The sequence below is a fragment of the Cryptomeria japonica genome, chromosome 3 (genome assembly GCF_030272615.1).
Source record: "Cryptomeria japonica chromosome 3, Sugi_1.0, whole genome shotgun sequence".
NCBI classification, from domain to species: Eukaryota; Viridiplantae; Streptophyta; class Pinopsida; order Cupressales; family Cupressaceae; genus Cryptomeria; species Cryptomeria japonica.
Genome location: NC_081407.1, coordinates 598,497,266 through 598,521,426, shown reverse-complemented (window position 1 = coordinate 598,521,426; position 24,161 = coordinate 598,497,266). Strand labels below are relative to the sequence as shown.

General features: G+C 42.2%; 1 protein-coding gene across 1 annotated transcript in view; it reads right to left on the bottom strand.

The window, feature by feature from the left end:
* LOC131035729 (2-oxoglutarate-Fe(II) type oxidoreductase hxnY) overlaps positions 1 to 24,161 on the bottom strand; it is a 233,439-nt gene that overhangs the window by 107,864 nt on the left and 101,414 nt on the right. The window contains exons 5-7 of the mRNA XM_057967467.2: positions 2,845 to 2,966; positions 2,361 to 2,461; positions 2,193 to 2,251 (exon numbers count right to left, since the gene is read on the bottom strand). Coding sequence (XP_057823450.1) covers positions 2,193 to 2,251; positions 2,361 to 2,461; positions 2,845 to 2,966 — 282 coding nt within the window. The remainder of the gene's footprint in view (positions 1 to 2,192; positions 2,252 to 2,360; positions 2,462 to 2,844; positions 2,967 to 24,161) is intronic.

Here is a 24,161-nt window from a genome sequence, read left to right as displayed (position 1 = left end):
TCCTTAGGAAAAGAGCGCTCTAGTTTGGGAGTGAAATCAATGCACCAAATGGGCTCTATGAGCAAAATCGTGGCACTTCTCCATCTAAATTAAGTCTGAAAATCACTGAGATGAGACTCAAAAAATGGTAGATGTGATCAGCCCTTAGATAGTAGAATTGATGAAGACTCCTAACACCAAAATTGTCTCCAATGCCCTCCAAATCGAACATTAGCACAATTTGGCTGGCCACCAATTAAGCTCCAATGAAAGGACTGAGTTATCCTTTCCAATCAGCAACCCTTCAGTGGGTCTTTCACCACCTCAATTATGCCAATCTATGGGAGTTTCCATTCTCAAAGATCAATAGACCATCTACAGAAACCTTAGGCTCCACAAAGCTCATTACACAAGAAGAAGTCAAGTAATCGATGCCAAAACAATGAGCCTCATCCCTTATTTATTCTTTTTCTCACATGGATCGTTCCCCTTCTAGAAGATTCTCTTTTAATAAAATAATATTTAATTGCACCTTAAAATAATATTTAATTGCACTTAAGATGATATTAAAATATCATTATAATATAAAGTGCAATTGACTTCATACATGACACCAAATGTGAGAATACATTATCTCACCAAAATTCATATAAAAATGAAATGTGGAGCCACAAGCAACTGCCCAAGCAAACCTCTCATCAACTCCTTGGCCTACGAGGGTCAAATAATAGGCCAAACTCCACGAATGTCTGTGAACGAGTGTGAAGGGGACATTACAATCTACCTCTAGTGATAAAGCCTAGATTCCTCATATGGGTCTTAAGGTATGAGGATAGGTACAGGTTCAAGGTTTGGGTATGCCATTATTTTTTCCCTAGGTACATGTATGGGCTCAAATAAAAACAATTATACTAATAATTGTCAATAAAAAAGATATTTAAATAGCTCATTATTGCAAAAAATTGAATACTCATCATAATTTAGTGATTTGTCAATACACAATGAAAATTACAATCAATATTCAATAATGTTTACATTTCTCTTCATCAAGAGCATCAAACACAACATTTGGTTCAATTTCATTTGAACCAAAATGAGTTACAATGTCATTTCCACTAACCATGTCATGTATATAGGTTGCCACATCTAAAGAGATTTCAACAAGTTGTGCAACAATAATGTTTAAGACAACTCACTCAAGAGTTAGATCTCTTGATTCCTCATCACCCCCACATTCAAATCAAGTATCTTATGTGACAAAAGATGCAAGTTGGAGTGTACAAGACCAAATTCTTCGTTTCTTTGCACCCAATCAGCTGCACTTAACTAAGTGGATAAAGGGGCATGTGCTCCAATTCTTCTAAATTGAAGAAATCACAACCTATAGAAATTTTTTAACTTTGGAAAAAATAAGCTATATTCCAAAAAGTTTTAGGACAAAGGGAATGTGGAATGGGTCTCAAGTATGGAGGAACTAGGGCCTAGAATTGGGGATGGCAACTAGTGGGAGTCTCGAAGTGGAGACCCCAAGGGGGTCTAGGGCACACCATTTTTACAATTTATCACTTAAGGACAAAATTAGGTATTGTCACTCCTGTTTATAAATATGTTTTTTTTTAAATGACTTTTTCCTTTTCTTTGAGCATCCCTTGGGTCCACTTGACTTCAGCCGGATCCACTCCTAGTTTGCACAGAGCTCGCCCAGAGCACCTTTTAAAAAAATGTGGTTTTTTCTTGTTTTTTTTTTTTTTGAGCAACACTTGGGTCCATACAGGTTTATCCATGTCCACCCCAAAAACCCAAGGTGTGCAGGGCTGACCCCAAGCCATCTCACCCCATATAGATTAAGGGGGTGTTCTGCCAAATCCTACAACATAGTCTTTTGGCAACATAAATTTCATTTCATATATTTCTGTTGGACTCTATGTTGTCCACACTCTCTCCAAGCCTAGACATCATAAGAATCACATCTCTAAGAATTGTCATCACCAAACCTATTCAAATATTTATATGGTACCCAAATAGGCAGTGCAAAAAAATATGACTCCAAAAATTTATAGCTTTAGTAGAGAAAAAAAAAGTACCCCAACCTATCTACAAAGAAAATAAGAATTTAGAGTCTACAAAAAAAAATTTAAGATTTTGTAGTACAAATTCTAATACTGAATAAAATATGAACATTTAATAGCAGAAAACAGAAAGCAGTAGCTCACCCTTTCAAAGGATTCACATCTTCCCAATTTTGTGATTGAGCATCCTTGTTTTTGCAGATCTACATACAGACATAAAATCCTCCATTCATCAGTTTTAGATCAAAACTCACAGGAGTGGAGTTAAGAGCAATTCAAGATCCCCATTGTCAGGTGAAATGAAAGGTATACCTGGAGACCAGAAACTTCATCTGTTACCAGCAATGTAAGTAAGCCAAAATCTGAATGTGCCCCCGCACCATAAATACCAAGTTCTGGCTTAGATTTTTCATCTGGTAATTAATACAATCATAATTTTTCTATTAATTCTTGCATGAATGGATTATTTAAATAAGAGCCAAAAAAATATTGCATTAGATCAAAAGGAATGTATAATAAAAGAAGAGAAAGTTCTCCTGTTATTTATCATCCTTCTATATAATACAAGAGTTCAAAAATTATGTCTAAGACTTGAGCCTAACGTAAGTACATACTACCTATATAGGCCTTAGACGGATATTTGAAAAGTAAGAAGCCTGAACTTCTAATATTTCAGATCAAAAATAGACGTGCAGTCAAAATATTATCACCTGTAAAAGTATCCATGAGTTGCTTTGAATAAACAATGTCTCAATTTTATTCAGTAAATGAACCTAACATCAGAATTTTAACTAACCCACATAATGAAGAAGCCTCAAGATGGCAATTGGGTCCTCAAGGATCTCCGGTTTGTCAAAGAAATTTGCATTTAAGTTCAGGGCCAAAGCTATTAGCCTGGCAACCTTTCTGCCAACGTTTCTGCAGAGGTGAAGGCAAGCAGTAGATTAGTGAAGGAAATATCTGCAATAAAACATTAGTAAATGCTATTTAAAAATAATATCATCAACTTTCACTAATAGATATAAACAGCATTATTCATGCCAACAGCTTCTTGAAAGGTAACAAGTTTCAACACCAAAATAAAATATCATCTGTTCTGAATAAGTTTAGCAAATCAAGTGCAGTAAAGGAATAAGAGAGCAATTGACTAAAATTCATGAGAACAAGTATATGATTTCAAGCCTGATTCATTATTCCTTTCCTTTATCAATCTGCAGACCATAAAGCCATGAGTGGTGGTAACATGGATTGGTTACTTTGGGTCATGCTACTATCACATCCTATGTTGACATTACTCAAAGATTGATTGACAAGTTTGACAAGAAAGATCCTGAGTTGGAGTTAGCACAGCTGAGAGAGGTGAGGCCAATTTACTCCTACATATTAGAGTTCCAAAAACTCTCGGTTATAGTGACAGATATTTCTCAGCATAGGTTGGTTGTCTTGTTTATGGAGGGTTTGATAGAACCTGTTTGTGGTTGGGTCAAGGCATTTGATCCAAACACTTTACAGGACGCTATTAAGAGGGCTGGAAACATGGATAGTTCCGCTACTAGACACAAATTCCAGCTCAAACCATTTCCTCCTAAGAGAGATAAGAAACATTTCTAAAAGGAGTGGCCAAAAAGGAACAACTTGGATGATGAGGCTAGAAATGAGTTACGTAGGAAAAAGCTTTTCTTTACTTGCAAGGAGCCTTAGGAGTCAGGTCACAAATGTTTGGGGAAAGGGAAGGATCACTATATAGAGGTGGTTTCAGATGGTGAAGAAAAGCAAGAAGAAGGAGCTTTAGATAGTGAGCCAAATGACTCAAATACAGAACCGTTGGTGTGCGTTTTATTACCCACCAAACACAAAATAAAGTGTCCAAAGACACTCTATCCTCTCTTGAGAAAAATCACTGCATATGCTAAGATTGCGAGAAGATCAAATGGCGATTCCAAGGTTTCTTTTGTTAGGTCTTGACATGTGGATAAGTTCAATGGGCATTGTGATATGTTGGTAGTACACAAAGGGATTTATGCTTGGATCGTTCAATCCACAATGAAGCTCTGTCATTTGGGTCTTGGATCATGGACTTCAAGAAAACTGAAAAGGAGATAAGCGTTTAGAGGTTCTAATCTATTCCTAAGAATTCAAGAGACGGTATTGTCTAGGTGAAACCAATAACCATGCTTTGCTTTGCCATGCTGGGACAACTACACAAAGTGGGTGCAATCTTCAAGGGGTGTGCTTATGATTTTTACGTCATGAATAATTACAATCAAATCGAACGATATTTATCTAGACAAAAGTTAAGCATCCACAAGGTAAGCTCAGACTAACTTTACACAATGAACAAAAATCATTTGTTCATCAAAAGTATGAGCGGAAAATTCACCATAAATCAATACTTATCAGATCTTGCATTAGTCTAGCATACATGAAATAAAATCTAAACTATGATGAGGGATAAGAACAATGCAAACTCCAAAATAAGGAAGTAATCACCATCAATTTGAACAATGAATTACTTATTACTTTGGCAGTCGTAAACAACAATTTTCTTATCTCAACATGGTTTGCAACATGCTCCCATGTTTTACAAATGAGGGTTGAGCTCAATTTATAGGCTCTTCAATTACAATTCAATGACTTGGATTGATTTCGAATCAACGGCCGAGATTACAAAATAAAACCCTAATTAGGGTTTGTTACAACTAACTACCTCTTGACCAATGAGAAAATTAAATTTGGGGACACTTGTCCTTCTGCTAAAGATAAACTAAGAATAAAATAGAAAGTTGTTGCATTGTGGAGTGTGCCTTCTAGAAGCTTTTGTGGATAAGCCAGGTTCATTGAACCTGGACATGTTGACTTGGAACAATCTGATTGGTTGGAAGATGATGAGGCGCCACCTCAACATGTTGGATGTCCTCCTTGGTCAGTTTGTTCTTCTTCCACGTACTTGCCTTAGAATATCTTTCCTTGCCACGACTCTATCCTTTGCGCTTGCTTCTTCCTAGCTTTGATCTTGGATTCCTTTCGAGATTTTGATCTCTTCTTCTTACTTGCATTTAAATCTTTGAGGTATGAAAGTCTCCCTTTGGAGCAGATGTCTGGACTTGAAGTTATTAAAATTTTCTTTTCTAATTGCTTTGAAATTCCTCCTGCTTAAACTAGACTGATGTTGTTCCTCTAAATTCTCCAATTTGTGTCAAGAAATTGTCTCAGTATGGAAATTTGTTTGGAATACTCTTCATGTCACCATCTGATTCCGATTGGACGCTTGTCTTTGATTCTTCAGGAGATGAAATCCCTCAAGAAGTTGCCCTGATCGCTTCAATAGGTCTGGGATTGTAGATGAAATCCCCCAAGAAGTCCGATTTTTTTTCTATATTTTCACCAAATCTAAGGACTTTTCTTTCCTGATGCCTTGAAATTCTTTAAGTGACTTGAATTGGAGAAGAATTCCTTTGTGCTTTCGCCGCAATGGAGGAAATTGGAATTTTCACTGTGAAGTATTTCCCATACTTAGCCAAATTTTGGCAATTCAATTTCATTTTGTAACACCTTCATGCAGACCTTTCAACACTTAGCTAAATTTTGGCCATCTCTATGCTCGGGCAGACCTTGCTTGTGGATTTTGTCTTCAATTCTGAATTTGGCTTGAAACTTCATTTGTATTTTCTGCGACGATCCCGCCTCAGCTATCATCTATGATCTGCAAAACCAAAAAAAGATTGAGTTAGGATTCTAACTTTGAATGTAAATTCGAAGTTTTGATGCCATAATGAGTTCTGATTTTGGTCCTTTTTACTCCAATTCCTCATCATTTAAGTTTCAACAGGCTGTAAGCACTTAGGAATTTGGGAAAACTTTTAGGAAAACTTGAAACACTCAATCTGATTTGAAGATTTGGGAATGAAATTTGTCCTTGATTAATCTGAAAATGAATAACTTAGTCCCAAAATCTGTGAAATAAACGTCAAAATCAGACTTGAATATTGGAAAGTGACCAAGTTGTGAAAATCAGACTCATTTTCTTTGAAAACTCCATCCAAAAACTTGAAAAGAAGATTGAAAACTTCACAAATATGCTTTGAATCCTTATCAAAAGGCAAAGAAACAAACTGTGATACCCGTCACCTTGAGAATTAGATGAGAAAAGGTGAAAAGAATATTGCTTGGATCTGAAAATCTTCAATTTGCCTCTTTGTCAATGCCTTAGAAACATTCGAACTGTTCTTGAAACTCTGAAAAATGCCTTAGAAAATTTGAAATATTCTTTTCCTCGGTTGTTTTGCTCTCCAAATTCAAACTGTTTGAATAAATGAATGATTCGTCATAAATACAAACCCTTAAAGTGTTTGAATTCTGCAATAAGAAATCCAACCAGCCTTTCCAAATTCGAACTAAACTCGTTTCCATCTTTATCTCACTCATCAAACTTCTTCATTCAGTAAATGGTCTTGTTTCCTTATTATTTTCAGTCCCTTAGAAAGTTTCCAATTTCATTTTCAATTTGAGTTTAGTCCTTTGAGAAAGTTTCCAAGTTGAGTTCATGAATCGAACTCTTGTCTTTCCTTCTTCCAAATCTTTAAAACTTTCTAAAATCAGTTCCAAATCAGACCTCATGAAACTCTTTCCTAGTTTGGTGAACTTTGAAAATTTCCATTCTAACTGCTGGGCAGACTTTGAGAAATGTTTTCCTAACTAAATGCTGGCAGACTTCACCATTTCTTTTCCTCCTTAAGGCAGACTTTGACAAATCTTTTCCTTGATGAAGCGGACTTCATAGTTTACTTTCCTCACTTCCTAATTCCCTTCCTAGGCTGGACAGACTTAGTGAAATAATTTCCCTTTGCTGCAGTTCGGACTTGATCAAAATGTTTCCCAGCCATGGCAGACTTTACCAAAATACTTCCCTACCATAGTGTTGACGTGTCTGAAATCGCATTGCTGCAAACTCCATACGGCCAACGCAGAATAGAATAGCCGACTAATTATCCTACTCTCTCTTGAGATAAGGAAGTCTCTAATGCTGTTTTCTAAGTTTGATCAAAGGAGACTACCTCAAGGTTTCTTTTGTCAGGTCTTGACTGCGGGATCTCTCAGTGGCTTGATGTGTTTTTGCTGGAAACACAAGGGGACTTACGTTTGATTGGCAATTCCATGTACGAATTCCCAAGGACCTCTTACGGTTTTCTTTCAGGTGATGTTGGTTAATTTGAAGCTGATTTAGCAGGACTGCAGATTTCAAAAAGGGGATAAAATTGGGAGGAAAGAAAGGAAGGGTAGGGAGAAAGAGAACTGTAAATGCTAACTAGGACAACAGATTTACCCAAGCAGACAGACACCTCCAGGAAACCAGATTAAGCATCATCAGTCATTCAGACACAATGTTTGCATAAACTTAGTGCAATCTTCAAAGGAGAAACCAGATTTTCATATTACCAAATACAATATTAGAACTTCTACATTCATGATATGTATACATTTGATAATCGAACTGAATCATAAAATAGCCCAGATTAACCATGCAGAAAGGAAAAGAGCAATCAGCTATCCTCTAATGGTATGGACTGTGAAGGTTCTATCAGATGCTTGGTAAGAACTGCTGTGCAAAATGAATAGACATAATTTAAAAGCTTTCTAATTTAAATGAAGAAGGAGACCATGCACTCACAAGGAAATTTGAAGGTAATTTTAATCCATTGTATTAATTCCTGCAAAATTTCTTCAGAGCTTTCGCAACAATTCAAGAACTTCCTTTTTTTATGAGGGAAAACCAGTCCCCTTAAATAGGTTTCCAAAAATGAATGAATGGCCAAGATTTAATCTAGACAAGTGGCCCAGATTCATCCTTACAAAAAGAGGGACCCACGGCCTTTGCGGTATCCCGGATTCCTTCAAATTCAGTTGTGGTCCTTTGCGCCAATGCCATTGGGGGAATATGGGATTCAGAGGGGTTGTGTAGTGGCCGTAGGAGCTTATCGATGTATCCCTCGGCTTGTTCAGCACGGGCCCGATACATATCCTTTTCAGCCGTGATTTCCTCGAGCTGTCTGAGTATGTTCTGCACTGAGTCCTTAAATTCCTCCTTTTCTTGCTCTTTTGTAGCTCGTCCGATGGGGACAGTCGTAATGCTATAATCTGCCAATGTTATTTAATCTGCTGGCTTGTTTACGGGTGGGGTAGCAATATGAAGAGTGTGGTTCCTTTGCTCATCCTTGGTTATCTTAGAGTATGTTCTTGGTTTCTTCTTCCCTTTTGCTTTTGCTTGATCCATTCGTGAGAAGATGTCCTCTAGATCGATGGGCGCCTTGGTGGCGGCCCTGCGCTGAGCTCTGGCGATCAGCCACTCTTGAGGCACTGTCTGAGTTGAGGATAGGGTTAAGTTAGCACCTTGTGCTCCCATGCTTTCAACTGGCTGATCACAAATTAACAGCTGTCCCGCCATCGGAGGGGTGGAAGAAGGAGGAAGCTCCTTGTTTGCATCTAAGTTCTCCCCTATTTCACTGAATAATTGTCTGACATCTTCCTGTGATGGTGGCTCCTGGGTTCCCTCGAGCTCATGGATCTCGTCTGTTCTTTGTTCCCCTTCGACAGTTGAGTCGTCCTTGGCTGCATGGAGGAGTAGCAATTCGTGGCGGCTCTGCTGGGTAGGTTCATGCACTTCGATCCCCTGGGTGGATGGGATTTCTCCTTCCTCTATCTGGTCACCCGGCTTAGTCGGATTGGGGCCCTTTTGCTCGGTGTCCGGCATATCTGGAGCAGGAGGGTCATTGGCTTGGAATGCCTCTATGTCGCTCTGGGAAGGCGGAGCAGGTATGCAATCCAAATCTATGGCGTCGTCGGACGAACTGGGGTCCCTTGAAGATGAAGTGGTCTCTGGCCTTCTTATGGGAATCTTCTCCCTACTTGTTCTCTTGGACGTCCGAGTCCCTCTGCAAGCCTTAGCTTTCTTCCTTTTCTCTGGTTTTTCAGCTGATGTCCTTTCATCTTCGGAAGACTGAGAGTCGAAACTGCCCATCAGATGGTAAGTAAACTGGACCCCTTCATGGACTAGCCTCTCGATCTGGTGTTGTAGCCATTGATCTGTGTATCTTGCCGGGGCTGCCATGACTGCTTCGAAATCCGTGATTGGGTCTTGAGACCAATCAACGCCTGGCAAGAGATGCCTTACTACTTCGAATTCCCGGACTTGGAGACAGTTCCCCGAGTCTGTGAGCTGATCCGGGACCCGACGGTACTCAAAGAGTCGCATTTGCTACACACTCAATCTAGAATATTCCCGTCGCCTGACTTCGTAGTCATCGGAGCAATTTTTCCAGTAATCTTCAATTGACTCCTTTGCTCTGTAGCCCCTACCGTAAGCTCTCTTTGCCAGATTGTCATGATCAAAACATTTTCTTGGAAAATGTTCCTGTAGGCCATAGGAGGCTAGCTCTGCAAGGGACTCTTCTGCTAGGGTGGGAGTTCTCAATTGGACATCATGGTTGCCTATGATCATTGGAAATACGAATCCAGCCTGCTTGCTCTCTCGTAACAATATGCCGGCAGGGCGTGATTGTCTTGCCACCTCCATGAGGACTACTTTATCGGTTGGGTACCGCGGAAGTCGAAGGGGGGCACCTTCAAAGCCAGCAATTCGGATGTAGGAGAATCTTGGGAACTGAATAAACTAGGCCCCATACCTCTGCACTAAAATGGTAGCTTGCTCCGAGAGCCTTATGTGTAACCCTCCCTGCATTAGCCTGACTAGGCGCATTGTGAAGGCGTCGTTGACACGTTCGTACTGTCCGACCGCGTAAGCCGGGCTGTTCTTTTCCCTTTGAGCTATATCCTGGTAGTGCAGCTGCGGGTAGCAATCATAAACTTTTACCTGACCAGGCCCATTCCCGATCTCACCTTTCATTATTAATCCTGGCAGTGGCTGATTCTTTGCGAACATATAGACCAAATAGGAGGTCATGGTGAAATACTTCTTTGTCTCAAGCTCAATTAACTGAGCGTGGATGTTATCACTTATGATCTGGGCCCAATCAAACTTAGACTTTCCGGCAAAGACCTGTTCTGTAAAATAGAACATCCATTCTTCAAAGTAGTTGGACTTAGGGAGTCCCATGACTCGGCTAAGTAAGGTGACCATATCGCCATGTTCATTATGAAAGTCACTTCTGGGGGTCTTTTTCACAATCCTGGTGCTTGAAGGCCTTTTCTCTTTGAACCATTCTTCGTTAATCAATGCCCTGCATCGGGCTGGGTTCATATCATATGCCCCTTGTGCCTCGTCCATTGTTGTAGGTATGGGATTATTTGGAAAGGGGATATCAAATGCATCACCGATAGCCTCAGGGGAGAAGTCGGCAATAGTGATATCTTCCAGAAGCACTAATCTGGACTTTGGCTCGTAATGCCGAGCAGCTTCCACTACTAATTCATAGTTCTGGATTGCTGGAGGAAAACCTGTTGCTTGGGCGATGCCACTTTCCAGCATTTGCCTAGGCCTGCCATATGTATTGGGTGAGAAGACCCGATCCCTGAAATCCTGAATATCAATGTGGCCAAGGTCGGTGTCACCAATGTTGTCCCAGATGCTCTGGACCTTTGACTCTCTTAACCCTCCCCTCTGATACTGATACTTCATTCTTTCAACTTTCCGTGGGATGTCTGATTTGGATGCTCGTGAGGTTTCTGCTGCAGCGGGTGTTTTTGATGATTTTGCCGCTGATTTAGGCATTTATCCTACACAGCCAGACACGGATTACAAGGTGATACGAGAATGACGATGCGGGTTAGATAATAACAGAGGTGTTTCAACAGACCGAGATTAGTTTAAATATCATTCTGGGCTAACAATCTGATTAACTTCAACAGCATCATATTCCTGAAGATTTATGAGACAGCATTCTCACTTTCGAATTTTTTGGATTAATTTTAACAAAGGCAAAACATGAGAATTTTGAAAAGAGATGCAGTTTCCGGCCAAACCTCAGGAATGAGTCCTAAATTTTGGATGCTCGAATGATGGAGATGCAGACTCTAAGCATTTCAAATTTTGCGTATTTGCCTATTTGATTCACACATTTTAAATGACCGTACGCGATAAGGCGTACTTACCTGATTGGAGCGAATAATGGGTGATTGCCCGACCTTGTTGCGTGGGGGCGAGCGGATGACCCTGCAAAATTTGAATCCCAACGGTTATCCTTCCTGTTTAAATTTTCACGGTTTGGAAGATGAAAGAGGGTTTATCAATTTCACATGGTTCTGTGCCTAGCAACCTGAATTTTAAATGGTTGATGGGAGGATGATGCAGTGTCTTACCTCCTTGTTTTCGGATTCGAGAGTTCTTTCAAATTTTGAATTGTATTCTTTGAATTTTGACAAATTGGAGGTTTTCGAATCTAACCTTCGCGGGTTTGCTCGCCCTGGCCTCCGTGTTACACACTGTGCCTTCTGCGTTAAAGTTTTGCTTGCTTTTTTGGACTTAGCTTTCTGCGTTAAAGCTTTGCTCAGAGCTTTTTGGACTTCGCTTTCTGCGTTTAAGCTTTGCTCGGAGCTTAGGGTCTGGAGAGATGATCGCACTGTTTTGCTTTTAAACTTTCACCTTGGAATTTCGGACGCTTAGGGTCCGAAAACGTTGTTCGCCCTATCACTTTGTTGAAGTTCGGACGCGGGGGTCCGAAATGGGTGTATCGCACTCTGTTTTAACCCTAACTTTCGCCTTTGTTGAAATTCGGACGCGGGGGTCCGAAGTGGGCGTTGCACTGCGTTTTTAAACTTAACTTTCGCCTTTGTTGAAATTCGGACGCGGGGGTCCGAAGTGGGCGTTTCGCACTGCGTTTTAAAACTTAACTTCGCCCTTTGTTATTCGGACGCGGGGGTCCGAAATATGTATTTCGATGTTGCTTTTAAAGCTCAACACTTTGTGTTATTCGGAGCTTAGGGTCCGAAGTATGTATTTCGATGTTGCTTTTAAAACCTAACTTTCGCCTTTGTTAAATTCGGACGCGGGGGTCCGAAATAGGCATTGCACTCTGCTTTTAAAGCTTAACTTCGCCTTTGTTATTCGGACGCGGGGGTCCGAAATAGGTATTGCGCTATGTTTTAACTTTATTTCGCCTTGGTTGACATTCGGACGCGGGGGTCCGAAATAGGTATTGCGCTATGTTTTAACTTTATTTCGCCTTGGTTTAAGTTCGGACCTAAGGTCCGAAATGGCTATTCGCCTTTATGCTTTAAAACTTAACTTTCACTGAAGTTCGGACCTAAGGTCCGAAATGGATGGGCAGTGTTATGTTTTAAAACTTTAACTTTTTGGAAATTTCGGACCTAGGGTCCGAAATGCGATTGGTACCTTATGCTTTCAAAATTTTGAATTTTCACCTTCGGACGCTTAAATCCAAAAGGGGGAGCGCATAACGTTTCCCTTTTTACCTCAACTTGACTTTCGCCAAGTTCGGACCTGGGGTCCGGAAAATGTTTGCATTACGTTAAGCTTTGAAATTTTGGAACAAACTTTCGGCATTTACACCCGAAAGCCAGATCAGTCAAGAGGACTCATTGGTTCATTAATCCAACGTCGATCAGCTTACGAACTGATCACGAACTCGCTCGAGGAGACACGATAAACTCTGCTTCGATTCTCGGGATGACGATCAAAAAACTCAAAACTGGAAAGGGGGACCCTGTCGGCGACAGGGGGCGTGTGCAACGCACAACACATAGGGCAGAGTTTATTAAATCTTTTCCTCTTTGCTATCATACTTACCAAAATTTTGTCTCCCATGATTTTGAATCTGAAAATTTTCTCTTCAATCTTTCGTATCCTTTCTTACCTCCACAAATTTAGGAAATTGATGCCCTTTTTTAATCAAACTTGAATTTTGAACGAGATTTTCATCATTTTCACCCAAAATCTTGAGCCAACTAAGGAAACCCTTGATTCCCTTTCCGAAAATAGAAAAAGCGAGATTCACTAGAAAATAGGAAAAACTTTCTAAAAATAGTCATTCCAGGGATCATGCTCAAAGTGCCAAAAACAAAACTTCCTAAAAATAGAAAAAAGCAAAAAAAAGAGCAAACTTTCCAAATATAGAAAGTTGTCCAAATTGACTCAAATCGGTTGCACTTTTTGTCTTTTGGGCTCATTAAGCACATTAATGGTGTCAAGTTACTATTCTGACCATGATTTCCCTAATTGACTTTGATGACCACCTAAAAACTCTAACTCCTCATTGTAAAAAGACTGGTGATTTGCAGTTGCGATGCCAAGGCAAAACCCTAGAAAGCAAAAACAGGGGAACCCCATTTGCAATGGGATGATGTGTGAAAAAGGTCACAACACGAACCAACAGGTTTAGAGGAGTATTCATCAAAGGCGGTGAAAGGAGGGACTATAGCTAGTCTTTCAGGCACTCCTAGATACAATTCATTTAGAGTTCGTGGAGTTTTACAGGTATAGTATGTTACTTCCTTGTTGGATAGTGGGGCAACACACAACTTTATAGATTCAACATTGGTGGTCAAGAAGGGATTGCAGGCAAAAGACTTTGAGGGCTTCAATATGGTAGTGGCAAATGGTTTTTCAATGACTTATACCAAACGAGTCCCACAAATGAATATAATATTACAAATAATTTCTATGTAGTGGATCTTGGGGATAGTAATGCTATTTTGGGTGTCCAATGATTGCACGCTTTACGGAAGTACTATCAAAACTTCTAGACCATAGAGTTGAAGTTTAGAGTTGATGGCAAGAAAGTGGTCTTAAGGGATATGTCGAATGGTACACCCAAGATTGTGAAGGCTAAGAGGATGGAGACTATCTTCAGCCAAAGTGATGTTGCTTGAGCAGCCCAGTGCTTGATTTCTTCTAAATCCCTCTTGATAATGATGGACAATATCATGTGGATATCCAATCTATTGTGAATATGCATAGTGTGGTTTTGAATGACATTCCTCCAAGGAGACCACCTGACAAGGGTTTTGAGCATGTCATCAAGCTAGAGGAGGGCTCTAAGCCCGTCACTACTACTTATCGGCATCCTAAGAGGTTCTCACTGTGCTTGAGCAGCCCAGTGCTTGATTTCTTCTAAATCCCTCTTGATAATGATGGACAATATCATGTGGATATCCAATCTATTGTGAATATGCATAGTGTGGTTTTGAATGACATTCCTCCAAGGAGACCACCTGACAAGGGTTTTGAGCATGTCATCAAGCTAGAGGAGGGCTCTAAGCCCGTCACTACTACTTATTGGCATCCTAAGAGGTTCAAAGAGAAGATTGAAAAATCAATTAAGGAGTTACGGGATGTGGAACACATCAAACATAGCTCAAGTCCGTTTGCTTCTTCAATTGTCCTAGTGAAGAAGAATGGGACTATGTGCATTGACTACCATACCATAGTCTACCATACACTTAATAAAAAGACAATTGAAAACATGTATCCTATTCCAAAGATGATGAGATTTTAGATGAGCTACATGGCGTAGTGTATTTTTTGAAGATTAATCTTCGTTCAGGATAACACCAAATCAAAGTGAGGGAGCAGAATATACATAAGACCGCATTCAACTCACAATGGGCATTATGAGTTCTTGATCATGCCCTTTGGGTTAACCAATGCTCCAACAACCACCTTTCAGTTTTGCATTGTTGTCGGGAATAATCATTATGTTATGTTGTCGTATTATGTTATGTTGTCATCGGTAATTATGGGTTACGGCAGTCAGTTAGTCTTCCCGAAGGGCAGTTGGATGCGACGGTTGGTCGCACCCCTTCGGGTATTATATATTGCATACCTTCCCTTCGTAGTGGATCATGATAGTTGTATCTAGGTGTGATGTTATAAGCACTTGATGTACATGGACTATTGAACTAATACAGAGACTGGTTCTTTAATATATTTCCATTATGTTCTGTGCATTTACTTTCTGAATTTAATCGTTTACCCATATGTGGCAAACATCTTTCGTCGTTGCCTAGACATACTCGGGAAAGGAAGGAGCGGACGGCATATGGACACAATGGGCCTACCCGTTGATGAGATTAACCTAGAGGCCGACGACGCACAAACAGAGCTCTACGACGGAGAAGACACTGCAACAAGGGAATTCTCAATCCTGCTTCATGCGACCATCGAGACCTCCGTCCGAAGAGAGGCCATGGAGGCCGAAGTCCCAACAAGTGCCGTGTGGACCTCACTAGAAGTTAGCCCCGCAGCGAATCGGTTGATGAACCACCTCCCCCGGTTGCTTGCACAGGCATCACTGGCACAGCGAACCCACTTGGAGGAGATTGCCTGTGAGGAGCGATGCCAACAGGTCCTTCAACAATATGAAGAAAACAATCATCGTTGGGAAGCAGAGCATGATGGCAAGAGGCGATGGGGAAATTGAACCCTGAACCTTTGGGAGGAATAAAGCAATACTGTAATAATCTTGGCACAATGTTGACATAAATTGTGGCCGAAAGGGAAAATAATAGAAGTTTTTTGTTTTGTGTACATGGTGTGTGCTTGTAATGTACGGAAGTGATTTATGCCCAATATATTAAATAAGGAAAAAAATAAAAAGATACAAAGTGACGAATGGGAAGTGGCACAAAGAGCGTTGAATCTCTAACAGCAGATAGAACGAAGGCATAGGCTATGGCAGCTTGCCGAGGGGTTGCTCGAAGAGAACCCAGGAGGTGTCTAGGAGGTTGCGGAGGCAGAGATAGATGGAGAGAATTACACTCTCTACACTATCATAGGGTTGCCCGAAGGGAACCTAGAAGGAGTCACGGATGGTGCCGAAGGAGAACTCTACAGTTCACCAGAATACCACCATAGGGTAAGAATTCACGAAGAGTTGGTGGAACAAACAAGGTGAAGTCTAAACCTGATCGACGCTACCAGAGACCTACTAAAGAACTTGTCCATTTCGGAGGACAACCGGAGGGAGACAACCAACCGGAGGGAGACAACCGAAGGTGACGGTAAGGCCGAAGGTGCCGGTGGAGCACAAGGGTACTGTACGGGAGGCAATTTGTTCGGTTTAGGGTCAGCAACCTTCTCCGGAGGACCCATGAGTGGAGGGTCAGGTGCAGGAGGCGGAGGCGAAGGATCACCAGGTACAAGCACACAAGGCACCAAAGGAGTGAGACCCAACGGTGGGATGGCAGGTAAGCATAAGCTACCGAAGTTCAATGGCAACGGGAAGGAACATCTCGTCTGCCATTTCCGCACTTGCAAAACCATATGGTCAGCGAACGGTGTTATCGACCAGGACGAATGGGTAACACAATTTCCAGCAACCTTAAGGTGAGTGGCCATCGACTAGTACTCCGATAAGGATAAGGCCAAAGTCGGCACATGGCCCAACCTGAAGAAGGAGTTCGAGATAGAGTTTCGTCTCCTCAAAGATGACAATGAAATAGTAGCCGAAATCTATGGCACAAAGCAAAACAAGAACGAGACGGTCTGAGCCTATAGTCGGCATCTCAAGGAACTGTTGGGGAAAATGGAGAGTCAACCAGCGAATGGGTTGAAAAAGAGATGGTTCGTGGAGGGACTGAAGCACTCCCTCCGGAAGAAGATGAAAATTGTTCCACCAACCTCGTACGAAGATGCATATAATAGAGCGATGGATCTCGAGAGCGAGACCAAGACATCCAAGAAGAAAAAGAAGAAGGATAGCTCGTCCGAGGATGATGACTCTTTCGAGGGAAGCAACAATGATGGCGAGTCCAACAAAAAGGTGCAAGCCCTGCAGAAGGACATGCTGAGGATGATGAAAGAGTTGAAGGTTATGAAGGGAGGTCCGAGCAAGACTGACGAAGGGGAGCTATGGTGCATGGAATGTAAGACGGATGGCCACACGAAAGGCTCCTGCCCAAAGAAAGCCTATTGTGATATATGCCAGTTGATGGGGCATCCCACCAGGGAATGCCCCTACAACATGAAAACACAAAACCAACAAGTATTGCTTACGTAGAAACAACCAACTACAATAGGCGGTACCGGCAGCTCCCAGGCGAACAACAATGCAACATTGGGAGGCTACCGAGATAACCGGTGGGGAGGACGAAACAACAATAACAACAATAACAATACAAGGAGCTGGATCCAATACGACTCCAAAGGCCGACCGATGATACAATGTAGAGCGTGCAGCCAGTGGGGGCACTTCGCCCGAGAATGCCCGAAGGGAGAGGCCACACAATATTTGTGCAAATGGTGCAGACCAGGAGACCAAGAAGACGCCACCTACCCGAAGTCCGGCATCAACTGCTCAATATCGAGGAAACCAAAGAAGAGGAAGTGTTGGCCGTAACCCGCGCCCAAGTCAGACAAGCAACGTGCCCAAACCCGGATATGGAGAAGCGAAGGGTACAGGAAGCACGGGAAGAAATTGAGAAAGAGATACGAGAGAGGGCGAAGGCAAAGGGTACGGCGGGTACTTCCAGCCGACCGGAGGCGGAGGAGGCTATACTAAATCAAATTTTAAAACTGGAGGTGCGTGTGAAGGTACACAATCTCCTCCAGACGATGCCTCAATTACGAACGGCGTTGCTGAATAATCTCTCCCAACCACACACCAATACCAACCACCGCACGGATGTTCCTAGGGGATCTGCAATAGACCCCATGCTGCTGGCACTTAACACTGGAAGGAACCCGGCCATTGTGGAGATGGGGATCCTTAGCACCATTCTAACTGATACCATCGTCGATGGTGGATCGGGAGTGAATGTTCTTCCAGAAGAAACCTGGCGGAAGCTAGGGAAGCCGACGCTGTGGCCACCTACATTCAATCTGCTGGTAGCAGATCAACATGGAATCAAACCCATCGGGACACTGATGGGCCAACAAGTTACCATCGGGGCACAACCCTTCATACTGGACTTTGTGGTAATCCCACTAAAGAAAAAAGGGTATGATGCGATCTTAGGGAGAGAGTGGCTGGTGGCAGCCAAGGCCACCCACAACTGGAAGAAGAACACTCTGTCTGTGGAGAATGGAGGAAGGAAGTTTATTATAGACCTTGGCATGCAGTTGGTTAGTGAGGAACTGGCATCATCTTTGGAATCGGAGGGTGAAGGAGAAGGCGACCTGAGGGATGAAGAACGGGGCTGTAGGGAACCCAACGACGAAGGGATTCTCAAACTAGGAGAGTGCTCTGAGGATGAGACGGGGTCATTGAATGGGCTCTTCCACTAGCAGATGGAGGATTACGAAATGTTCCAGAGCTACACGCTCGAAGTAGAGGAACCAAAGCAAGTAACAGAGGAGGTGTACTTGCCGGAATACAGAGAATATTGGAAGGGAGACGCCCGTGTGAGTGACACCACCGCACACCAATTCACAAAGGAAGAACCCATCAAGTATCAAGAGGCAAAATTGAAGGAGACAAACCTTGGTGACGTAGATAATCCCAAGATCATTCGTGTCGGCAACGATTGGAACCCTGTGTGGAAGGTCGTAGCCTTCAAAATCTTTATTCTTCTTCTTCTTCTTCTTATGTACGGGAAGGAGACTATAATCCCTGTAGAATTTATGGTTCCAGGTCTTTGGATGGCCATTGAAAATAGACTTGCCATCAATGGGTCCAAATTGAAACCCTACCACGAGAAGCGTGCAGAGGACTCGAGAGGCCGGAAGGACACCCGAGAGTTTGGAGGGGGACCTGAGAGGATGGAAGGGGACCCGAGAGGCTGGGCAGGCGACTCAAGAGGCACGAGACCAAAGCAGGAGACTCTCGGGCGAGGCAAATCGAGAAGAATAAAGGGCGATCCAAGAGGCACGGGACCTGAGTCGAAGACTCTCTGCACAATTAGATTAGGAAATTTTTTAAAAAAGAAATTTGAAAAAAATAAAAAAAAAACGGTGGCCACGGTGGAACCATCATACGGTGGAGCCGCCGTGTGGTGGGACCACCGTCGGGGTCCCCATACGATGGAACCGTTGTCGGGGTCCCCATACAGTGGAACCATCGTCGGGGGGCCATCGCCAATGACCACCGTGCGGTGGAACCACTATCGGGGGCACCGTACGGTGGAACCACCGTGCGATGGAGCAACCGTCGGGGTGACCACCGTGGGTGGTTGTCCACCGCGGAGGATGCCCAACAAAACCACGCCCAGCCGAAAAGAGGTGACCACTGTGCTACCTGACAAAAACCACACCAGCGAAAAGGGAAAAAATGCCCACGCCCAGCCAAAGACACAATTGCGAGGGAAAAAGAAATTGCAACAGAAGGGAGTAAAGGAAACCCGACACCATAGGGAAGAAGAAGATTTTGCCGTAGGAAAAGCACCAAAGAGAGATACGAAGTCACTGAAGGATAGTAATTAACAAAGGAGCAAATAAAAATGCCAGCCGAAGGGGGTCTTGGAAGCCAAACGGGTATATTACTGAAGGGTGTTGGATAGAGGCGGACTCCACAGAAAGATTTCAATTGCCATTGGCTGAAAGATGTCGTATGTAATTTGAAGGGAAACAATTTAGCACCGAAGGAAGAAATTGCAAATCGAAATATTTTTTTAAAAGTGGTGGTGGGACCATCGTACGATGGAACCACCACGGTGAGACCACCGTGCGGTGGAACTACCGTATGGTGGACCACCGTCGACGGAGGTCACTGGCCTCTGAGGGCGGAACTCGACGGGTATTCATCCACCGTACGGTCGAACAACATCCACCATGCGACCTTCCCAGCCACCGTACGGGAGACCAATCACCGTACGACACCAAGCCTTAGGGTGACCCTAGTCGTCGTACGGCTCAGCCATCGTACGGGTTCACTCCACCATACGACAGACCACTCCACTGTACGGCAGATAACCTTTGTACGGGCTCGAGACATTACAGTTTGTAGGCCTGAAGGAGCACGTCGACGATGACGGCGATTTAAAAGAGGGTGAAAGGAAAAATACCACGGCACGGCAAGGATAAACGGTAGTGATGGCATGTGAAAAAAAAAAAAAACGGCAACCAAATCGAAAAATCATTTGATGGAGTCTAGAGCCAGGACACTGAAAAAATGAGAGTGGAGAAAAAGGTTTTTGGCATCTTAAAATATCACAAAAATGATGTGCGCCATGGACTTCCGTGTGGTTCTAAAGGTGGTAAATTGGTGTTGGCGGCGCTGCCCCCGGACCCTGCTAGGGGCGCTGCCCCTACACTTTTGAGTTGGGCAAAGGCATCAAAGAAGTCACAGTAAGTGTTGGGGTTGTTCCATACTGTGAGAAAGAAGCCTGAAGCTAAGCATTGGCGGGGAAGCCATAAGCCGTAGAGGGAGAAGGATTTGGAGGTTGCGAACAAGCAGAGTTTGAGGGAAGGCATTGCAAGAACGCAAAGTCGTACAGCACCAGGGAGTTATTCAATTCAGTTATCAGCCTTTGGGGAGTGTGATGGAGGATTTGAGGCATCTCCTAGCCTTTGTGCCAGAAGGTTGTGGCCACTTCTAGGCATGAATGGTACGCTTTGAGGAACTCGGAGTATGTCTCGGCTAGACGTGAGGTTGCCTTGGTGGATGCACAGAGGGCTCAAGAGGAGCTGACCACCAGGTTGGAGGCAGTAGTAGCATGAGACTCAGCTTAGCATACCCAGGTGTTGGATGCCGAGAGGGCAACGCGGGTGGCTATCGAGGACAAATTGGCTAGGGAGACAATATCATTTGAGTAGCAGTTGGTGGAGGCTGAGACTGAAAAGCGTGTTTTGCAGACATGTTTGGTTTAGGCACCGAAGGACTGTGATGTCAAGGAAAAAAAAGAACTCCTTGCGGAAGCAATAATGGTGACATCCGCACTTGAGCATCGAATGGTAGCAGAAAAGGGTTTTCAGGCGAGGACGCAGCAGGTGTATGAGTTTCGGGCTCAACTGGCGTCTGCAGTTCCTGCAGTTCTATACCTTGATTCTGTTTAGTTTATGAACCTCATCTCTATTTTGCATTAAGTCGTCCGGAGACGACTTCTTTTCTTGGGGGGGATGATATTGTCAAGAATAATCATTATGTTATGTTGTCGTCGGTAATTATGGGTTACGGCAGTCAGTTAGTCTTCCCGAAGGGCAGTTGGACGCGACGATTGGTCGCACCCCTTCGGGTATTATATATTGCATACCTTCCCTTCATAGTGGATCATGATAGTTGTATCTGGGTGTGATGTTATAAGCACTTGATGTACATGGACTGTTGAATTAATACAGAGACTGGTTCTTTAATATACTTCCATTATGTTCTGTGCATTTACTTTCTGCATTTAATCGTTTACCCGCAGGCGGCAAACATGCATGAACCGTACTTTCAATAAACAACTATGGAAATTCCTTTTGGTATTCTTTGATGATATTTTTATTTACAGCAAGACTTGGGAGGATCATCGCAGGGACTTGGATGAGGTATTGGGGATCATGAAGACATAATCTCTATTGCCGAAACTAGTGTCAATTTGGATTGACAGAGATCCTTTATTTGGGACACTTGATAGGGATGAGCAGAGTGCAAGTCCATTAGAAGAAAATATAGGCTATTCTAAATTGCCCATTTCTATAGACACTAGCAGAGTTGAGGGGATGCTTTAACCTTTGTACTTATTATAGAAGGTTTGTTAAGGGGTTTCCTCAACTTGGTCCACCTCTTACAAATCTCATTAAGAAGGGAGCTTTCAAGTGGATGATGGAGGCTCAGCTCACATTTGATAGACTCAAGGAGGTAATGAGAACTTGTCTTGTTTTGGCTTTACCTGATATCTCTCAACCTTTTGTTTTGGAGTGTGATGCTTCGGGTGAGGGAATTGGAGTAGTCCTTATGTAGAACAGACATTCGTTGCCTATCAGAGTAGGAAGCTACATGATACAAAGAGATTATGTTCCATCTATGATAAGGAAATGCTTTCCATCATGCATGCATTGGCAAAGTTCAAGCAATATTTCGTAGGTGGGAAATTTGTTGTCAACGCAGATCAAAACAGTTTCAAATACTTCTTGGAGAAAAAAGACTTGAATGAGAAACAATAGAAGTGGGTCAGCAAAATTCAAACATATGATTTTGGCATAGGCCATAAAGTATGTAAAGGAGAAGAAGAATATTGTTGTAGATGCTCTTTCCAAGAAACCCACTATTTGCTCCTTGGTGAAAATTTCAACTGATTGGAAGGCTGATCTTTTACTTGAGCACTCCAAGAACACTTTTGCATACGAATTGATTAATGGCAAGGTGCAAGATGACAAGTATAAAGTGGTGGATGATGTCATCTACTACAAGGACAAGATTTATTCAATGCTTGAATAGAAGTAGAAGAAGATTTTGAGAGCCATACATGATACACTACTTGTAGAACATCCAAATTACTTCAAAACCTATAGACAAGTCAAAGAGAGATTATCCTGGTAGGGCCTCCAAGATGACGTCTTGCGGCATGTTCATGAGAGCATGACTTGTCAACAAAACAAGTCAAAGCACACATTCCCAACAAGTTTGTTGCAGCCACTACCTATTCCTAAGCAAAAGTGGGAAAGCAAATCCATGAATTTAATACGTCTTCCTAGAGTATGGGGCAGAGATTGTATCTATGTAGCAGTTTACAAGTTGACCAAGTATGCACATTTCTTTGTCATATCATCTGAGTACAAGGCACCTCAGGTTGCAAAGTTGTTCTTCGGGTAGGTGTTAAGACTCCATGGGTTACAAAAGAATATTGTCAGTGATCAAAATAATAGGTTTCTTAGTGTTCTTTGGCAGGAGCTATTCAAGTTGGCTAGCATGGAGTTGATCCAAGTACTGGTTACTACCCCCAAGACAGATGGTTAGATGGAGATAGTTCACAAATGGTGTAATGTCCCCTCTAATATTTCTTCTATCTTCACAATCTAATGATTATACTTATGGACTTTGGGCTCTAATCAAAGTGTCTAATGGATTTATTGCAATGCAATGTTATAGTCTTAGAAAACTTAATTCGTGAGATTTGTATGTATTTGGAATGCAAGATAAGATCTGCTTATTCAATATAATATTAAATATGCAATGAATCTAAGTTCTTTGAGATTTACAAAGTATAGTTTCAGATCTTAATCAAGTAAGATCACTGTCCTGTTCTATCTTTATGATCCTGTGATTACCTTGGTCGTGAATCTCATCTAACTTGGAGTTTCTGTTGCTTTTCCTGATATAGTCTTATAATCGCACAACCTTGACAATGTTCCAGTTATAAACTCCTTTATGCATGCACCTTTAACCTTGCAATGGAATGGGCTATCTCCCTCCTTGCACTAGGTTGACAATTGGCTCGAATGAGCACTACAGATATACAGAAGTATATGAAAAATCAATATTTGATGCCTTGGTTAGAACTTGTGATCTCCCTTAAATATCCCATGATGAGAGATGATGTGAGAAGTTGTGTCTCAACTCTCACAACCTTTGCAACCATCATTTGATTCATGCCTCTTCCTCTAACTTAATTTGTCATTAGTTAGCTAACTTAATGCAGACCGTGGTTAACCTTCTTGGCAGCAATAGTTTAGAAAACTGTGGACAGCGATGAGGAGTGATTTATGCCTTGGACTGATCCGTTTCTTCCTTCCTAAAGCTTCGATCTTAAATTGTTAAGTAATAAACTGAAAATGTCCTATGCTTGCCACCCCTGGACCACACATAGTTCCTTTTGCTTCATTTGTTTCAGACATTGGATGGGTATATAGCAAATGGGTGGAAGGATATTTGCACAATTATGTTGTAGGGCAGTAGAAGGCTTGGATCAAGTGGTCGTATTTGGGTGAGCAATGTTACAATACCACCTATCATATGTCGATTGGGATTACTCCTTTCCAAGCATTGTATGTATGGAATCTATGGATATATAATGTCCCTTATAGACGTACCTAGAATTTTGCCTTCAATCTGATAGATTAGGATATCAACTATGGCATGTAACCGATACCCTTCTTAAAACTATTATGTCACCTTTGATTTACTTAAAGGAACAACCTGAACTTTAACAAGGTTTTCATTGTTGATTGCCTATATATATTGATAGAGAATGAAATTAACAATAAGGCCATGTTTCTGGTATGAATACTGAAGTATTATTTGAGATAATGAAATCTGATATAATTATTGACTTGAATATGGATGT